Source organism: Hemitrygon akajei, chromosome 22 (assembly GCF_048418815.1).
Source record: "Hemitrygon akajei chromosome 22, sHemAka1.3, whole genome shotgun sequence".
Lineage (NCBI taxonomy): Eukaryota > Metazoa > Chordata > Chondrichthyes > Myliobatiformes > Dasyatidae > Hemitrygon > Hemitrygon akajei.
This window is the reverse complement of record NC_133145.1, coordinates 38454191-38474629: the sequence shown is the minus strand read 5'-3', so window position 1 is coordinate 38474629 and position 20439 is coordinate 38454191. Positions and strand designations below refer to the sequence as shown.

The following is a 20439-nucleotide window of genomic DNA, read 5'->3' as shown; positions in this document are numbered from 1 at the left end:
CAACATGACAGGAGTCCCGCCTACACCCCCGTGTCGATTGGACCCATTGTGGGCCTAGCTGTATCATTGGTCGATGCCGCGTGTCGGTCTAATGACGACGCGAGCGAACCCCGCCTCCGGCCGGCCCGTGGTAAAGGTAATGATGTCATGAGCGGCCCGGGCTCCGTCAGCGTGAGGCGGTTTTCGTTTGCCGATGGTCCCGAGTCTCTGGAGGTTCGCATTCCCGAGGTGGGCTAACATCCCGAGTTGAACATTCATGGTCCTTTTTAATGGAGTGCAATTCAGAGCTCCTGCTCTCTCTTTCTCCCGCATTGGACACTGCGCCCCAATGAGGGGGGACTTTGGGGTTCTAACATTTAACTGCCATCCATTCTTTGGGGCACTCCTCTGTTTTCGTGGATGGTTGCGAAGAAAAAAACATTCCAGAATGTATATTGTATACATTTCTCCGACATTAATGTACCTTTGAAACTAACCTGTTTTTTTTAAATGCCTCGGCATGAGGGGAAGTTATCGTCAGTGCAGCAGCCAACACGTGCTGACCGGCTCCTTCCCTCTGCAGAGGTGGACGGTTTCGGCTCGAAACGTCGACTGTTTATTTCCCTCCATAGCCCCCTCCTGGCGAACGGCAGAGCAGCTCCATCCTTTAACTCCACACACACCCATAGCAGAGCCACTCCCCATCCACGCTGCCACAGCGGAGCCTACCTCATCTACACACCCACAGCAGACAGTCCCTTCACATGCATACATGGCTCCGTTCATGTACACGTAAATCAAAGCTGACCTCCTTACCCATACCTCTGCCCTTTCCCCTCCAACAATGTCCCACCTCTCTACACACACCTGCCCTCCATGCACACACACTTGTCACTGGGTTTTAACAGGCTCCTTGCACCCTGCTTCCGTTCCTCACCCTCCTCAGTTACTGTCACCCTGGGATGTAGCAGCAGACTCAATGGACCAAAAGACCTAATCTTGCTCTTATATCTTATGATCTGACACATTTTCTTTCCTACCCTTCCTCTCTCACTTCTTATTCCTGTGATCTTAAGATACAGACCTAATCCTTTTTCTGTCAAATCTGTTTTCGGAATGAATCTTGTTGAATCTATACATTGTTGATGAATAAATGCAACACTAAAGTTAAATGAAGGAGAAAGAGAATTTTAGATGAGTGCAGTAAGAATGAACCAAATTCCTGTGATCAGCAAGTCCTGGGGATGGGGCCTGAGGTTTGAAGGATCAGCGAGTCCTGGGGTAATCATGTCTGAGAGTCCGGGCCACGGGCTGGAGGTTAGAGATAAGGTATCTGAGAGTCTAGGGCCAAAAGAATGTGGGTAATTGAAAAGATGAGAAAGGGGATTATTTTGCTGTTGCTGCTGTTATTTTGTTGCTGAGCATTGTCAGCGTGCTATGTTGGTGCTGTAATGTATGGTGACACTTGCAGGCTGCCCCAGCACATCCATGAATGTGTTGGTTGTTAACACAAACAGTTCATTTCACTGTTCCAACATGCATGTGATAAATAAATCTGAATCCCTTTTGCACCTTCTCCCTTGCCATATCCGTACCCACAGTGACATTGTTTCCCCATTCTCCTCCATTTTTCTCAATTCTTTACAAACTCCACATTTTGTCATCACATTTTAATGACCAGTGTCTGCCATTTTGTTTCGATCCAAGATTGAAAATCATACCTTCAGCAAGCATAAAATCTAGAACTTAGGACTTGATCCATTCTGATGCCTCTCTACCCTTTCTCAGTTTCCCTGTCCCTGTTTCTGGGGACAAACTGTCTACCAATATCTTTTATAAATTTACCAGTTTTCACAGCTATCTTGATTATACTTCTTCCCATCCTGTCACCTGTAAAAATGCCATTCCCTTTTCTCAGTTACTTTGTCCCCACTCCATCTGTTCATACGAGGCTTTTCTTCCCAGATCAGATCTCCTTTAAAGAACGTGGTTTCCCTTCCTCCATTATTCCTCACCTGCATCTTCTCCATTTCCCAGACACCTGCCCTTACTCCATCTTCCCCAGCCTTAATGGGGATAGACTTCTTGTCCAGACCTACCACCCAAGGAGCTTCCACATCCAGCACATCATTCTCCAAAACTTATGTTATCTTCAATGGGATTTGACCACGAAACAAAATTTTCAGAATCTGCAGAATCTCTTGTGCTTATAGGTTCAACGAATTCATTTATAATGCTCACCTTTCCACATCTTCTGAGTCTGATTTAACAATATTTTACAAAGTAGTTGCTTGTTTTAATCCATTCCTCTGGGTTGTCAAATTTGGCTGATCAATGCACCTGTAAATTGTCTTTAAAAATGATCACCTTAAAGATGTGATAAAAATATGACGATTTGTATCTTCAGGTACTCGATCCTCAATATGGCTTGTACATATGGCCATGTTCAGTGGTTCTGGCGCAATATGTGTGGTTTAACAAAAGCAAAGTCAAAGGAAACACCATATTAGAGGTAAAAGCAGATAAATCAAAAAATCCTGAAACCTTAACTATTTCTACATGGAAAAGTTGCAAATTTACTTTGCTAATGCTACAAAATTTTATTCATATGAATAACCTCAGATATTTGTTGAATTAGCTAAGTTCCTAATACATGATTGATATTTTATCATGTGCCCCTGTTAAGATCTAAGTTTCTTAAGAAAAAATATTATGAAACTGAGTAATTTTGAAGTTTCAGCAAAAATTAGCTGGTTATGAATCAGTTCAAGAAGTCAAAAAGTATTATACGGTTGATTGTTTAAAATTATTACTAAATTCTTAAATTTGTTAAATTTTATGTGATTTGGTTTATTTCCATTTTAGTTTATTTTTACTTTATTGTACACCTATGTCAGGATGTTTATCGACTATAGCTCAGCATTTCATACCATCATTTCCACAATCCTGATTGAGAAGTTGCAGAACCTGGGCCTCTGTACCTCCCTCTGCAATTGGATCTTCGACCTCCTAACCAGAAGAGCACAATCTGTGCGGATTGGTGGAAACATATCCTCATCGCTGAGGATCAATCCTGGTGCACCTCAGGGGTGTGTGCTTAGCCCACTGCTCTACTCTCTATATACACATGACTTTGTGGCTCGGCACAGCTCAAATACCATCTATAAATTTGCTACAATACAACCATTGTTGGTAGAATATCAGATGGTGATGAGAGGGCGTACAGGAGTAAAATATGCCAACTAGTGGAGTGGTGCCGCAGCAACAACATGGCACTCAACATCAGTAAGACGAAAGAGCTGATTGTGGACGTTAGGAAGGGTAAGATGAAGGAACGCATACCAATCATAGAAGAATCAGAAGTGGAGAAAGTGAGCAGTTTCAAGTTCCTGGGAGTCAAGATCTCTTGAGGATCTAACCTGGTCTGAACATATCGATGTAGTTGTAAAGAAGGCAAGACAGCGGCTATACTTCATTAGGAGTTTGAAGAGATTTGGCATGTCAACAAATACACTCAATAACTTCTATAGATGTACCGTGGAGAGCATTCTGACAGGCTGCATCACTGTCTGTTATGGTAGGTTGGGGGGAGGGGGGGGGGGGCTACTGAACAGGACCGAAAGAAGCTGCAGAGGGTTGTAAATCTAGTCAGCTTCATCTTGGGTACCAGTCTACAAAGTACCCAGGACATCTTCAGGGAGCTGTGTCTCAGAAAAGCAGCGTCCATTATTAAGGACCTCTAGCACCCAGGGCATACCCTTTTCTCACTGTTACTATCAGGTAGGAGGTACAGAAGTCTGAAGGCACACACTCAGCGATTCAGGAACAGCTTCTTCCCCTCTGCCATCCAATTGCTAAATGCACATTGAAATCTTGGACACTACCCACTTTTTCTTCATATACAGTATTTCTGTTATTTGCACGTTTTTATAATCTATTCAATATATGTATACTGTAATTGATTTATTATTATTTTTATTTTTTCTCTTCTATGTCTTGCATGGAACACCTGCTGCTAAGTTAACAAATTTCACGTCACATGCCAGTGATAATAAATCTGATTTTCCTTTGCTTATTGGCTGATTTTTAATTTAATTTGCAAATAAATTATTAATGCAAAGAGCCATGCAGCCTTCTTGGTGGGTCTTGGAATTGAGCAGTTAAATTGGGGGAAGGCTGACTTAAATGCTGTGAGACAGAACATGGCAAAAGTACATTGGTACTGACTGGGGGAAAAACAAAATCCAGTAAGTACAAGGCATTTTAAAAGTGAAATAGTATGAGTTCAAAGTCACTGTGTCCCTGTATGGCTAAGAAGCAAAGAGAGTAAGATGAGAGAACCTTAATTAACAAAAGAAATTGAGGTGATCAGGAAGAAGGAACTGTACGTCAAATATAGGAAATTGTTATCCAATGAGTCCTCTTAATGCTTTATAGAAGATGTACTGTAGGAGATACAAGGGCAAATGTGAGTTTTGAAATGCCCTGGCCAACAAAATTAAGAGATTTCAGAACACTATTAAAGTATGAGAAGCAAGAGAATAGCTAATGAGAGTAGGTCCCTCATGGATGAAAAGGATAGTCTTTTGTGTGTAGTCAGGGAAAATGTGTGGTGTGCTGAATGAATACTTAGTGTCAGCATTCACCAAGGGGGAGGATAGAATTAAGAGAATGTACGCTGATATTGGTTTGGGTGATGGTAAGTAAAATGTCAGGGAGAATTTTTCTGACGACGTTGTAACAAGTAATGTACTGCTAGGATCTTTCTTACTCATCTATTAATTGATTTGGATAAGAATATCTGGTTTGATTATGACACCTAAATTGATGGAGTTGTGGTTGCTGAAGAATATGGGATATAAATTAGTTGGAAAGCTAGGTGAAGTGGTGTCAGATGGCATTTCGTTCAGACAAGTGTGAGGCAATAAATATTGGTCTTCTAATGCTGTCCAGACATACACAGTAAATAGCAGGGACCTTAACATTCAACAGAAAGATCTGTGGTGGCAAGTTTACGGTTAGCTGAAGACTGTGACACAGATGGATAGAGTTGTGATGTGGCAGGGATAGAGTACAAGAATTGAGACATCACATTGCAGCTGTACAAGACAAATATTCAGCCACATTTGGAATATTCTGTACAATTCTGGTCAACACCGGAAGGATGTGGTAATACTAGAAAGAGTGCAGAAGCAGATGCACCAGGATGTTGCCTGGAAAGGAGTGCTCTAATTTCAAGGCTACTTTGTTCTCAGTTGAAATCAGAAGGCTGAGAGGTAACCTTATGAAGGTTTATATCCAAGGGGGGAGGGGTTTAACATTCAAGGGCATAGGTATAAGGTGAGAGTGAAAATATTCACAGATCTGAGGAGCAGGTCTTTCACTTAGAAGGTGGTGTGTATTTAGAAGAAGAAATGAGAGGTGGTGGTACAGGCAAGTACAGTTATAGAATTTATGAGCTTTGCTGATATCAAAAGGGGAGTCTATTTCAGCTTATATGGCTGAATTGAAGAAACTGTCCAAGCATTGTCATTTCAGTGATAGGCTTAATGATGCACCGAGAGATCATTTAATTTCTAGAATCTTACAAGAAAGCATTCAAAAATATCTAACTGAAGCACGACTGCTATTTAAAAGAACAATTAAAATCGCTGTATGAATGGAAGCAGCAGAGGTGCAATTAGGAACGAAAATGAGTGTGAACAAAATTGCAGTGTCTAAACAGAAATCTGCCTGCCCAAACAAATTGTGTTACTGTTGTGGAGGTTCACATCAATGCAGGTTTAAAGGTAAAACTTGCTGAAAATTCAACAAAGTAGGACATGTACAAAGAGTGTGTCGAACAGGTAAAATTAGTGGACTGTACAGGAAAGAGATAAACATTAAAAATGAATTTGCAGTTTCAAAAAGAGAACTAATTGCCATGCTGTTGATGAAATATCTGATAATGATGAGAGGGACAGAATTAGGAAGCCACGATGTCGCCTGTTTACAGCCGCCTAGGAAAGAAACCTTGGAGTCATAGAAACAGAAAAAACCTACAGCACAATACAGGCCCTTCAGCCCACAAAGTTGTGCTGAACATGTCCCGACCTTAGAAATTACTAGGCTTACCTATTGCCCTCTATTTTACTAAGCTCCATGTACCTATCTAAAAGTCTCTTAAAAGATCCTATCGTATCCGCCTCCACCACCGTTGCCGGCAGCCTATTCCATGCACTCACCACTCTGAGTAAAAAAACTTATTCCTGACGTCTCCTCTGTACCTACTCCCCAGCACCTTAAACCTGTGTCCTCTTGTGGCAACCATTTCAGCCCTGGGGAAAAGCCCCTGACTATCCACACGATCAAAGCCTCTCAGCATCTTATACCCACCTCCATCAGGTCACCTCTCATCCTCTGTAGCTCCAAGGAGAAAAGGCCGAGTTCACTCAACCTATTCTCATGAGGCACACTCCCCAATCCAGGCAACATCCTTGTAAATCTCTTCTGCACCCTTTCTATGGCTTCCACATCCTTCCTGTAGTGAGGCAACCAGAACTGAGCACAGTACTCCAAGTGGGGTCTGACCAGGGTCCTATATAGCTGCAACATTACCTCTTGGCTCCTAAATTCAATTCCACGATTGATGAAGGCCAATACACCATATGCCTTCTTAACCACAGAGTCAACCTGCACAGCTGCTTTAAGCGTCCTATGGACTCGGACTCCAAGATCCCTCTGATCGTCCACACTGCCAAGAGTCTTACCATTAATACTATATTCTGCCATCATATTCGACCTACCAAAATGAACCACTTCACACTTATCTGGGTTGAACTCCATCTGCCACTTCTCAGCCCAGTTTTGCATCCTATCAATGTCCACTGTAACCTCTGAAGTCAATGTGCTGCAGCAGAGTGCTGAGGGCAGTGTGATGCAGCATCCAAGCTGGAGTTTGTGCTGCCTCCAGTGTTTGCTTGGCAGAAGACAAGGAATATTGAGTTTGACTGCAGACTGCTGAACATTCATGGATTTGGGATCTTGGACTATATTTATGTTACTGTATTTTACCAATATCTATCTTGTGTTCTTGCTACCTTATGTGCGTTATATGTGCCTTGTGCTGTGTATGACTTGGTTCTGTGGTTTGCACCTTGGCTCCAGAGTAACGCTGTTTCATTTGGCTGTATTCATGGATATTCATTTATGGTTGAATGACAATTAAACAAATTCAAGATTACAATGTGAAAACTAATATAAGAGAAGCAATATGGTTTATGCCAGAACTGAACAGCAAATTAATTAAAATGGAATTGGGACTCTGGCTCTACTGTTTCATTTACTTCACAAAATGAGTTTGAATAGCATTTCAAAGATAATAAACAGAAGTCCGCAGATATCTAATTAAGAACAAAGATAACCACTGTAGGAATCACATTCATAACAGTGAAATACAACGACCAACAAGCTATCTTTGAGCTTATGTGGTAAAAAGAGGAGGGTCATCATTAAGGCTATGATTGGCTGAGACAACTACAATTTGATTTGAGATCCATCCACCATTTGCATTGCAAATTGCTTGCAATAATCAATTGAAAGCAAATTAAGAAAGGTATACTGTATGATGCCACAGCAGTGTTCAAAGATGGCATTGGAAAATTTAAACATGTCAAATGTAAAATAGTATTAAATGAAGATGCCACACCAAAGATTAACAAAGCCCGTATGGTTCCCAACACCATCAGTGATAAAATAGACAGTGAGCTAGATTGCATGGAGTCTGAAGAAATTCTTTCCATGGTTGACTAGAGCCAATGCCAGTTGTCCCAGTAGTCAAGAAGAATGGGTCCATCATGATCTGTGGTGAATTTAATGTTGCCATCAATTCAGTACTGAAAGTAGATCCATATCCTCTGCCCAGGATAGAGGGTATATTTGTAAACCTTTAAGTAAAGTGGACTTAGCTGAGGGCTACCTACAGGTGGAGGTGGAAGCAGAGTCCTAAGTGTTTCTCACTGTAACACTCACAAAAGGCTTTATTGCTATAATAGGCTTATTTTTGGAGTAGCATCTGCACCTACACTCTGACAGAAAGCTATGGATCAGGGGCTACAAGGCTGCCCAGACACTCAGTGTTAAATGGATGACATCATTGTTACCAGTAAGGATGCAAAGGAGCATCTCCCAAAATCTCAAGACGGTGAAAAAGTATAAAAGATTTTGGGCTCAGAGAACATGACAAATGTGAATTCTTTAAATCCAGCATTAATTTCTGTGGTCACATGACTGACACACAAGAATTACACAAGTATGCTGAGAAAATTCAAGCAGTAGTGGATTCCCCAAGACCAAAGGACATACCACAGTTGTTGTCATTTTTAGGATTTGTCAATTACTACAACCAGTTCCTGCCAAACCTGGCCGCTGTGCACCACTGCTTGAACTCAATATTATAGATCGGGAAGAAATGACAACGGACAAAGCAGTGGAGGAGGCTTCTGAAACTGAGATTGTTCATAGCCACAAATGTCAGCTGCCATACAGAGTGGGAACCCCCCCCCCCCCCCTCCCACCCAGTCATTAAAGACTTTATCCCACAAAACTAAGACATCCTCCAAGGTGATTAAATCTTTAGGCCTGAGTGGGACAATTTAGAATTTACTATGCTTTTGATGTCTATACTGTATAGCAGTTACAATTGTTAAAAAAGTTTGTGAACCCTTTACAATTACTTAGTTTTCTGCTTTAACTACTCATAAAATGTGGTCTGGTCTTCATCTAAGTCACAATAATAGATAGAAACACAATCTGCCTAAACTAATAACACACAAACAATTGTACTACTTCTCGTCAATACTGAGTATACCATTTAAACAATCAGTTGAGGTACAAAAAAGCATGTGAACCTCTGGGGTAATGCCTTCGATAAAAGCTATTTGGAATCAGGTGTTCCAATCACTAAGATGAGATTGGAGGTGTGGCTGTAGATGTGCCCGGCCCTATAAAAGACACACAAAGCCAGGTTACTGACAGAGCCTGCTCTTCTCAAGAAAGATCCGTTTATGTGCACCACTCCTCAATCAAAGCAACTTACAAATGACCTTAGAAGAGTAACTGTAGCGATGCATGAAGCTAGAAAAGTCTATGAAAGCATTTCTAAAGACCTGTGTTCATCAGTCTAAAGTTAAGAGAAATTGTCTACAAATGTTGGAAATTCAGTACTTTTGCAGTCCTCCCTAGGAGAGGGTGCCCTGCAAAGATTACACCAAGAGCACGAGCACTGTTGAATGAGGTGAAAAAGAACCCAAGTGTAACAGAAAAAGACCTGCAGAAATCTCTGTTCATGTACCTTCTATAAGAAAAACACTGAACAAGAATGGTGTTCATGGAAGGACAGCACAGAATATCATGAAGGAAACCACTGCTCACCAAAAATAAAATTCACTGCTGCATGTCTCAAGTTTGTAAAAGACTACCTGGATGTTCTACAATGCTCTGGGACAATATTCTGTAATCAGATGAGTCAGAAGTTGAACTTTTTGGCAGAAATGCACACCGCTATGTTTGGAGCAAAAATGGCGACACCAAAACCTCATCCCAACTGTGAAGCATAGTGAAAGGAGCATTATGGTTTGGTGCTGCTTTGCGACCTCAGAGCCAGAACAGTTTGGTCTCATTGGGGGAACAATTAATTCAAAATTGTAGCAAAATATTTTACAGGAGATTATCAGGGTAGCAGTCTGTCACCTGAAGCTTAATATAAGTTGGATGGTGCAACAAGACACTGATCCAAAACACGAACAAATCAACAGATTGGTTTAAAAAGAAGAAAATTTATGTTTTGGAATGGCCAAGTCAGAGTACAGAGCTTAACCCAACTGAGATGCTGTGGCATAACCTGAAGAGGGCTGTTCATGCAAGGTATCCCAGAAACATTAATGAAGTATAAGTTTGGTATGGAGGAATTCCACCTCTCTGTTGTGCAAGTCTAATCAGCAGCTACAGGATACATTTCATGGAGGTTATTACTGCTAAAGGAGGTTCTATCTGTTATTAAATACTAGGCTTCACATACATTTTCCAGCCTGGACTATGAATGTTTGAACAATGTGTTCAATAAAGACATGAAAAGTACAATTGTTTAAGCAGTGTTTGTCTAATAGAGATATAACTAGAGAGGAATATATTATATTATTGAGTTAAAATACATTCTATTTGTAGCTGAACTGGGAATAGTGTATTTACTATTACAGTAATATTGTAAATATATTAAGCGCTCTGTTCTTTATGTAATTCATTATGGATTATATGTACAAGTATTTTATTTGGCATACGTCATATGTGAGCACCTCACTATAGTAAAATTCCATGAGTATCCCTGGACTCCTAGAATCATAGAACATTACAGCACAGAAACAGGCCTTTTGGCCCTTCTTGGCTGTGCCGAACCATTTTTCTGCCAAGTCCCACTGACCTGCACCTGGACCATATCCCTCCATACACCTCTCATCCATGTACCTGTCCAAGTTTTTCTTAAATGTTAAAAGTGAGCCCACATTTACCACTTCATCTGGCAGCTCATTCCACACTCCCACCACTCTCTGTGTGAAGAAGTCCCCCCCCCCCCCCCACCATGTTCCCTTTAAACATTTCTGCCTTCACTCTTAACCCATGTCCTCTGGTTTTTTTCTCCCCTAGCCTCAGTGGAAAAAGCCTGCTTGTATTCATTCTATCTATACCCATCATAGTTTTATATACCCCTATCAAATCTCCCCTCATTCTTCTACGCTCCAAGGAATAAAGTCCTAACCTATTCAACCTTTCTCTGTAACTCAGTTTCTCAAGTCCCGGCAACATCCTTGTAAACCTTCTCTGCACTCTTTCAACCTTATTAATATCCTTCCTGTAATTAGGTGACCAAAACTGCACACAATACTCCAAATTCGGCCTAAAACACCTTATACAACCTCACCATAACATTCCAGCTCTTATACTCAATACTTTGATTTATAAAGGCCAATGCACCAAAAGCTCTATTTACTACCCTATCTGTGACACCACTTTTAGGGCATTTTGTATCTGTATTTCCAGATCCCTCTATTCGACTGCACTCCTCAGTGCCCTACCACTTACCTTGTATGTTCTACCTTGGTTTTTCCTTCCAAAGTGCAATACCTCACACTTGTCTGTATTAAACTCCATCTGCCATTTTTCAGCCCATTTTTCCAGCTAGTCCAAATCCCTCTGCAAGCTTAGAAAACCTTCCTCACTGTCCACTACACCTCCAATCTTTGTATCATCGGCAAATTTGCTGATCCAATTTACCACATTATCATCCAGATCATTGATATAGATGACAAATAACAATGGACTCAGCACTGATCCCTGTGGCACACCAGTAGTCACAGGCTTACACTCAGAGAAGCAATCCTCCACTACCACTCTGACTTCTCCCATTGAGCCAACATCTAATCCAATTTACTACCTCACCATGTATACCCAGCGATTGAATCTTCCCAACCTCCCATGCAGGACCTTGTCTAAGGCCTTACTTAAGTCCATGTAGACAACATCCACTGCCTTTCCTTCATCCACTTTCCTTGTAACCGCCTCAAAAAACTCTAACAGATTTGTTAAACATGACCTACCACACACAAAGCCATGTTGACTCTCCCTAATATGTTCCCGTCTATCTAAATACTTGTAGATCCTATCTCTTAGTATTCTTTCCAATAACTTACCTACTACCGATGTCAAACTTACTGGCCTATAATTTCCCAGATTACTTTTAGAGCTTTTTAAACAACGGAACAATATGAGCTATCCTCTAATCCTCCGACACCTCACCCATAGATACCGACATTTTAAATATATCTGCCAGGGCCCCTGCAATTTCAACACTAGTCTCCTTCAAGATCCGAGGAAATACCCTGTCAGGTCCTGGGGATTTATCAACTCTGAATTGCCTCAAGATAGCAAGCACCTCCTCCTCTTTAATCTGTATAGGTTCCATGACCTCACTACTTGTTTGCCTTATTTCTATTGACTCCATGCCAGTTTCCTTAGTAAATACAGACGCAAAAAACCCATTTAAGATCTTCCCCATTTCTTTTGGTTCCATACATAGCTGACCATTCTGATCTTCAAGAGGACTAATTTTATTCCTTACTATCCTCTTGTTCTTAATATACCTTTGGATTATCCTTCACCTTGACTGCCAAAGCTACGTCATGTCTTCTTTTAGCCCTCCTAATTTCTTTTAAGTATTTTTTTGCACTTTTTATACAAGTACCTTATTTGCTCCGTTTCCTATACATGTCATAAATCTCTCTTCTGCTTTATCAGAATTCCAATATCCCTAGAGAACCAAGGTTCCTTATTCTTAATTCACTTTGCCTTTAATCCTGACAGGAACATACAAACTATGCACTCTCAAAATTTCTCCTTTGAAGGCCTCCCACTTACTAACGACATCCTTGCCAGAGAACCTGTCCCAATCCACCCTTTTTAGATCCTTTCTCATTTCTTCCAAATTGACCTTTTTCCAGTTTAGAACCTCAACCTGAGGACCAGATCTATCTTTAGCTGTGATCAAGTTGAAACTAATGGTGTCACTAGAACCAAAGTGTTCCTCTATACACACTTCCATCACCTGTCCTAACTTGTTTCCTAATAGGAAATTTAATATTGCATCCTCTCTAGTCGGTACCTCTATATATTGATTTAGAAAATTTTCCTGAACACATTTTACAAACTCTAACCTGTCTAGACCTTAACAGTATGGGAGTCCCAATCAATATGTGGAAAATTAAAATTCCCTACTATCATAGACTATATGGAGACTACTAGACAGGTATATGGAGGAATTTAAGGTAGGGGGTTATATGGGAGGCAGGGTTTGAGGGTCAGCACAACATTGTGGGCCGAAGGGCCTGTAATGTGCTGTACTATTCTATGTTCTATCACAACTTTGTGTTTCCTGCAGTTGTCTGCTATCTCTCTGGAGAATTGCTCCTCCAATTCTCACTATTTCTTTGGTAAATTTTTGTGCATTTTCTGGAGTTACAAAATATAATGTGGGTCAAATGCAGGAAATTGGGATTTGCAGATGGGCATCTTAGTTGGAATGGATAACGGACAAAAGGGCTTCTTATCTCTTATGATTCTAATACTTTCTATCATTTATTTCCCCAACTAGATTGGAGCTGGTGCAAGCTTACCCGGTATTGTTGCAGCAAAATGTGGTGCTAGTGTAATTTTATCAGATTGTGCAGTGTTTCAGAATTGCTTGGATAACTGTCAGCGAAGCTGCCAGATCAACAATCTTGAAGATGTGCCTGTCATTGGTCTAACCTGGGGACAAATATCTCCTGATCTGGTGCAGTTGCCACAAATAGACATTATTCTAGGATCTGATGTGTTCTATGAACCTGAAGGTAAAGATTGAAATTAACAAAATCTATTATATACTTACTTTAATTGCTGATTTAAACTATTAACAGAGAAAACAGTGCCCATAATATGGGCTTTAATTAGGTTTGACAAGATTATGATTTCAGTCAGGAGATGAGCTTCATCTTCAAAACTGCAATGACTTCCAAATAAAAGCATTCTTGAATACTTTAGAAGGAAAATAATGAAATAGATGCCAAACAAAGCAACAATAAACAGACTGAAATGAAATGAAGGGTATGACATTGCTAAATCAACTGAATTGCAATAAAATGTGCTTTGATAACTTCTTCCCATTCATCTTCTTTGACTTGGTAGGACCTATTTGCCTTGCTGTGTATTCTAAAACAGAATAGCTCGGTCTTGATACTGTACAAGTTTGGATTAGTGATACTCACTGAAAAATGGCTGCCAGGGTCTGGGTGACACTAAATATAGTTTTCCTGCTGCAATGGCAGTAAATATAATAAGAGTGAATATGACTGAAAAGGAAGTTGACAATTTTTCAATTGTAGATGTCATATAATCTGTTCACTTGGCAATTGAACCTCTATTTTTAACTTTATGAGGTGAATAATTGGAGTATATTTCAGTCAAAATAAGAATTTTGCTTTTATGCCTTAATTCACAAAATCTGCAGTTGAAGTTGTATTGTAAAATCCAATGAAATGAGCTGTTATGATTTGTAACTATTTTCACTTGCACAGGTGAAACTTTTAAGATGATGAATACATTTTCATACGAAGATTCACTGCCAAGCTTCCAGATATAGCTTTTCATTGTTTTGTTAATGAATATGTGAGCAAATATTAACATGTGTAACCTTTTAAATTTCCTTCAAATTGATCTTTCAGACTTTGAGGATATATTAACAACTGTTTTCTACTTGTTGCAAAAAAATCCAAATGCACTATTTTGGACCACTTATCAAGAAAGGAGGTAAATCTTTACTTTTTGCTTGAAATGCTGAATTTACTTTTGATGTTCATTTTCAACTAGATCCATAAATAAGTTTTTAACATGCATTCACTATGTAATTATAATCAATAGTAAAGCATATTTGCATGAAATTCTCATGTTTTGACTAATACTTAAAACTATTCTTCCTTGCACTCAGTTATGTCTCAAGAGACTTGGGGAAATTTTGCTTTTTGTCAGTTTACAGCTTGATCACCATTATTCAACAGCCAACAGGAAGAACTTGCATTTACATTGCTTTCTTTTTCGAATACGCCAAAATTAACCTTGAACAAGACATTATTCTATCGTTTTTATAGCATACAAAATATGATTTAAGTACATTCCTGTGTAAATAATCGCGTAATTTTTTTAAGTTACAACTTTAGATCCCGTCCTTAATTTCAAAATACTTTCATATCAGTTTTCTTAAGCTTGTTCCTGCATTCATAAGAACATTCTTGAATTTCTGCATTAATTCCACTCACATTAAAAGTCCTCTTCCTCACCCACCCCTTGAATGTTCTTCTTAATCCTCCAAACTGTAACAATATCTATCTTTTTTACCCCAAATGACAAATCAAATGTGGCTCTCATGTATAGAATTTCAGAGTTCTAATCTTTTCAATGGGGGAAAAAAAACCCATCCCAGTAATATGATCTGTTTTAGGTTAACTAGCTACTACCCTCATGAAACCCTCAGTTTCACTTCAAGATCACCTGATTCCAATCAAATTCATAGAATGAAGGCCCATTCTGTTCAATCTTTCCTTACAGGCCTAAGGTATTAAGCTTAAGCCTAATGAATCTTTGTTATTTTTCCTCGAAGCAAATGAGGCACTTCTCTGGGTAGGGATGAAAAGTATGTAAAATACTGCAGGTGTGCCAAGGTACTTTCAGTAGATGCCTTGCTTAAAAGACCTTGGAGATAAATAAGGTAACATTTACTTACAATATTGTTTCATGTTCCTGCCAAGTCAACTTTGTGATCCCTCTTTGGTTTTGTAAATGCATCTTTAAACAAAATTATAATCTTAACTTTAAAAAACATTTTCCATTTTCTGAACAACTTGGAACAATTTAAAACCTTCACATTATATTCCATTTGCCATTTTTCCCCAAGTACTTAATCAGCTTCTGTACTTTATAGCCAAGTTACTATCCTGTGGAGTATTCATATCATTAGTAACTTCAGTCCACTATCTAAACCTTTAATTGTATTAACTGTAGAAAACTAGGAACTGAAATCCAATACAATTAAAGAATAAAATATTGATTTTATAACATAACCAGACAAACTCTCCACAATATTCATTGACAATTATAATGCAGCTTTTAGCTTGAAGATTTAAATTGCTTGGCTGTTGAGCTGAATGTGAAGTGTAGAGTGAGCTGGAAAGGAGAAAAGAACATGACTTGTGTCTTTTTTGAAGACATGGTGTATAGATTTAAAATTTTAAATACTTGCACAGATTTGAAAAAGTTTGATTTAGTTGCTGTAATTTGGAAATCTAAACATTAACAATTAAACTGGTTAATGTACATTGAAAGTTAATGCAGTCCATATCTAATTTCCCAATTTATTATTTTGCATAATTATATAAATTATCGAAGCAGTGCAATTTGAAGTTGTTTCTTGTCACTTTAAAAGTGAAAGTAACCCAGGTAACTTACTGCACACACAAACAACAGTGTGTTGTTTGAATTTCCAGCATCTGCAGATTTCCTCGTGTTTGCAGGTAACTTACGGATTTGAATTTCTCAAAGTGCACCTGCGATTTTCAATATTTCTGCATTATTTTTTTCTTGCTGTTCTGTTTTTGGTGAGTGATCTCTAATTTTCTTTTTGTACCTTTGAACTCTTTGGATTCCTTAGCTGAACCATTCCCAACTTCCACTGTTCCAATATCTAGCTAAATATAAATTATTTCATCTACAACTTCTGCCAAACTCTTCATTTCTTGATATTGTTAATCATGTTTAAACAAGATCAGCTTTGCATTACTTTTAATTTTCTGTACTTTTGAAATATTTTCCAGTGCCGATTGGTCAATTGAAGCATTGCTGTACAAATGGAACTTGAAGTGTATTCACATTCAGCTAGAAACTTTCAGTGCAGATGAAGAACATCTTGCTGGATCAGCTCTACCTGGAAGTCACACTGTTCATATGATGATTATTGGTTTAAAGAGTAACATTACCTCAGTAGTCTAAAGCCGCTCCCATTCTTGTATTTAAGATGATTGTCATTTCCATCTCAACCACTCTATTCCTCAATTACTTGCATGGGGTGATATTAAAAGAACAAAATCTCATCTTTCAAAGTAAAGTTGCTTTATCAACAAAGGCTATTTCAATAAAAAAAGGTGCAATTTCAAAATGCATCTTCAATTATAGTTTTGTAAGGAATAAATTTTGTATAGTTCCTGTTCAGACTTAGTTACATGAATGATGTGGAATTATGGCTTAATAAATAAAATATGATTTAAATAAATTGAAGCAGAGTATTCCAATTCAGAACAATCCCTGCAATGATTATATGCTCCTATTGACTAGAGCTCTAGTTTGTAATCAATCTTGCCCCTTTTCTGGTCTTGGGCATGTTGGGACTGAGCTATGTTGCTTCAGCAGTTTACATACATGTAGATCGGAGGACGAGTTGCACTACAAATCTGAACCATATGTAACCTTTTACTATTGTGATCCAACCTCAGCAGTTAGAAAATCCGTTTTTTTATTAGTGATAATTTGTTTAATGGATTCTAAATGTAGCTTGTGTCTGGCGCAAGTCTGAGACAGGCAGCAAAGTTAATCTCTGGATCAGTGCATGACAACTTATTCTAACAACTAGAGTACTTAAATACTACTTTAGATTACAAAACAATTGAGATTTTACTCCATTTAAACATCTAACCCAAACATAGCAACAAAGATAAATCTCGATTAATTGCAGTAAGAGTTAATTTCACTGTCTAAAACTGATACATTGTTGAATTTATCTCCTCATTCTGCCTACCTGTAGCAATATCACCATATGGATTCTTGGTGATATTAAAAACATTTTAAACACAAATACTGTCATCCCCAGTTTATTGAGAATGTTGGAAAACTTATTTTTTGACTGGTCCAGGTAGTGCACAATGGAGAAATCTTGCTATATGAAGTGTCTCTCCTTAGAATTAGCAAGGCGTCCCTGCCATCAATAACTAGAAAGAAACTTGCCCCATTGACCAGTGTAAAGTCTGAACTCCAAAATGACAGAACACATTGAATTTAACAGCATTAACAAAAGGCTAATGTAAGTTTTTCTTATGATGGCTTCTTAAGAATTTAAACAAATATCTGTGTAGCCTTGATTTCAATCTACCATTTATCAAGTTCCCAATTACTTAATTTAACTTCCCTTTCCTGCATGTGAACCACCCAATTTCCAAGTAGGATTAAGCACAAGTTACTCTAAAAAGCTATCTCATAAGCAATCAAAAAAGTTACCTCATGCGATCCAACGTCAACCTGATTTTCCCAATCCCCTTGCATAGTTAAGACCTCCATTACAATTGCGACATTAGCCTTATTGGATGCCCTTTCCAGCTCCCTTTGCAATCTCAACCCCACTTGTTGACTACTATTTGGAGACATATATGATTCCCATAATGGTTTTTTCTTTAACTCTTGCAGTTTCTGAACTCCACCCACAAAGATTCAATATTCTCTGACCCAATCTTTTAATCTTTCTAAAGATGTAATTCCATCTCTTAGCAACATAGCCACACCACCACCTATGCCTTCCTGCCTGGCTTTGCAATACAAAGTAATTTAAGCTCCCAACTATGACTTCCTTTCAGCCACGACTCTGATGCCCACAACATTATAGTGACCAATCTCTAACTGTGCCACGAGCTTATTCAACTTATTCCAAATACTACATGAATTTAAATACACCTTCAGTCCTGCATCCTTTGTATTTATGAATTTTGCCTCAGTGGTACAATTTAACTCTTTGCTCTGTCTGCATTTGTACCCAATCATTGGGTTGTCCTTCCTTACATTCATAGTACATCATCTACTTGTAAACCTGCTGGCTGAGACTTTGCTCCATGATACTGGTTCCAGAGCTGATGAGATGACTTTCTTCAAAGAAGGCTTCCATCCTCCACCATCACTGTCCTCACCCACATCTCTTGCATTTCGTGCACATCTGCCCTCACCCATCCTCCTGCTGCCACAGCAGCAAGTTTTCCTCTCATCCTCATCTACCACCCCACTAGCCTCTACACCTAACACATAATTCTCTGTAATTTCTGCCATCTCCAACAGGATTCAATCACCACCAAGCAGATTTCTTCCCCCCCCACCCCCACATATACTCACACACTTTATGCAGGGAATGCTCCCTACACTATTCCCTTCTCCATTTCTCTCTCCCCACTGATCTCCCTCCTGGCATTTATCTTCGCAAGCTGAACAAGTACCACACCTTCCCCCTCATCTAGCATTCAGGGTCCCACCAGTCCATCCAGGTGAGGCACCACTTCACCTGTGTGTCTGCTGGGGTCATCTACTGTATCAGTTGCTCCCATTGCGGCCTCCTGTGTATCAGTAAGAACCAACATAGATTGGGAGACTGCTTTGCCGAGCAGCTATACTCCATCTGCCTACTGGTGGCCACCCATTTCAATTCTACTTCCCATTCTCATTTTGACACGTCAGTCCATAGCCTCCTCTCTGCCATAACGAGGCCACACTCAGCTTGGAGGAGCAACACCTTGTATTCTGCCCGGGTAACCTCCAACCTGATGACATGAACATCCATTTCTTGAGCTTCAGGTAATGCTCCAGCATTTTGTGTGTGTTGCTTTGGATTTCCAGCAGCTGCAGATTTTCTCATGTATATATTTCAGTTATATAGGTGGATTTGTGAAGTTACTGTTAATAGAAAACTAATTACTTCACTGCATAATCTTATGGGATAAGATTGCCCTCATGCATGTAATATGCTGAATAATTAAAAAGTAAACTGGAATGATGCTCAGTGTCTTGTCATTTATTTAACTAAAAGTCACCTCTAATCAGGAAGAATATTCTGATTATGTGGTACCAAAATTAGTTTGTTATATTTTGCAGGTGGGCACAAGGGAGGAGGGTATATGGCTTGAGTTTCAAGCTTTTAATTTCTATGCTTAGGCCCAGATGTTTTTGGAAACCTATTCTTCATAACACTTCTCAAATTAGTGCTTCCATTACAGCTGGCAGAGCCTGTTGCAGGAAAGCAGTTAACTGCAGCATTTGAGCATAAAACAGTCTAGGACAGGAATGCGTACTGGTCCACCTTAATGCTCTTAAAGAGACCCAACACTACCTCCTTCAACTAAAAATGTCCTAACAATTAATATTCTCAACACTTATTTTACTGTCCTTCTCCTTGGTAAATATTGATGTACTCATTAAGGACCTCCACATCCAAACAAATGTTCCCCTCACTAGTTATCCTCCTGATGCATGTATAGAATGTCTTGAGATTCTCTTTTTACCTACTTATCAAGGACTTTTTATGGACTTTCCAGGCTTTCCCAATTCCCTTTGGTGAGTTTTTTTTCTGGGTTCTTCATAACCTTCAAGAGTTCTGATTGATTCTAGCTCCCGAAGCTTTACATACTTTTCCTTTTTCTTGACTAAATTCATCACAACTCTCAACAGCCAAGGTTCTCTTATTTTGCCATCCTAGTTCTGCTTTGTGACCGGAATACTTTTGTTCTGCAAGCAGTTGGTCTTTAAATACCCTCCACATAGCTAATGTGGACTTACCCAAAAACAACAGTTCCAATTAATTCTCCCGAGATCCTGCCTAATGCAAAGGTCCCACTGTTCTAGTTCTGCATTTTACCTTTGGTAGAGCACAATGTAATACTGGAGATACAACACCTGTCTGCCTGAACTGTTAGCTTTTAGTGATTATGCAGACCAAAGTTGGTGAAAACCAGACACTCCCTGCTTTCACCAACATTCTGCCTTCCAGCAAGCTAGTATCCTTTTACCCTCTCCACAAATTTTGATGGGGAAAAGTATCTT

General features: G+C 39.2%; 1 protein-coding gene across 1 annotated transcript; it reads left to right on the top strand.

The window, feature by feature from the left end:
• Positions 1-126: 126 nt before the first annotated feature.
• mettl23 (methyltransferase 23, arginine) lies at positions 127-19393 on the top strand. Its single transcript, XM_073026031.1, has 5 exons — positions 127-228; positions 2387-2491; positions 13160-13397; positions 14268-14352; positions 16410-19393. Exons 1-5 carry the CDS (start codon positions 148-150, stop codon positions 16582-16584), a joined length of 684 nt encoding a protein of 227 aa, XP_072882132.1. The 5' UTR covers positions 127-147; the 3' UTR covers positions 16585-19393.
• Positions 19394-20439: the final 1046 nt, after the last annotated feature.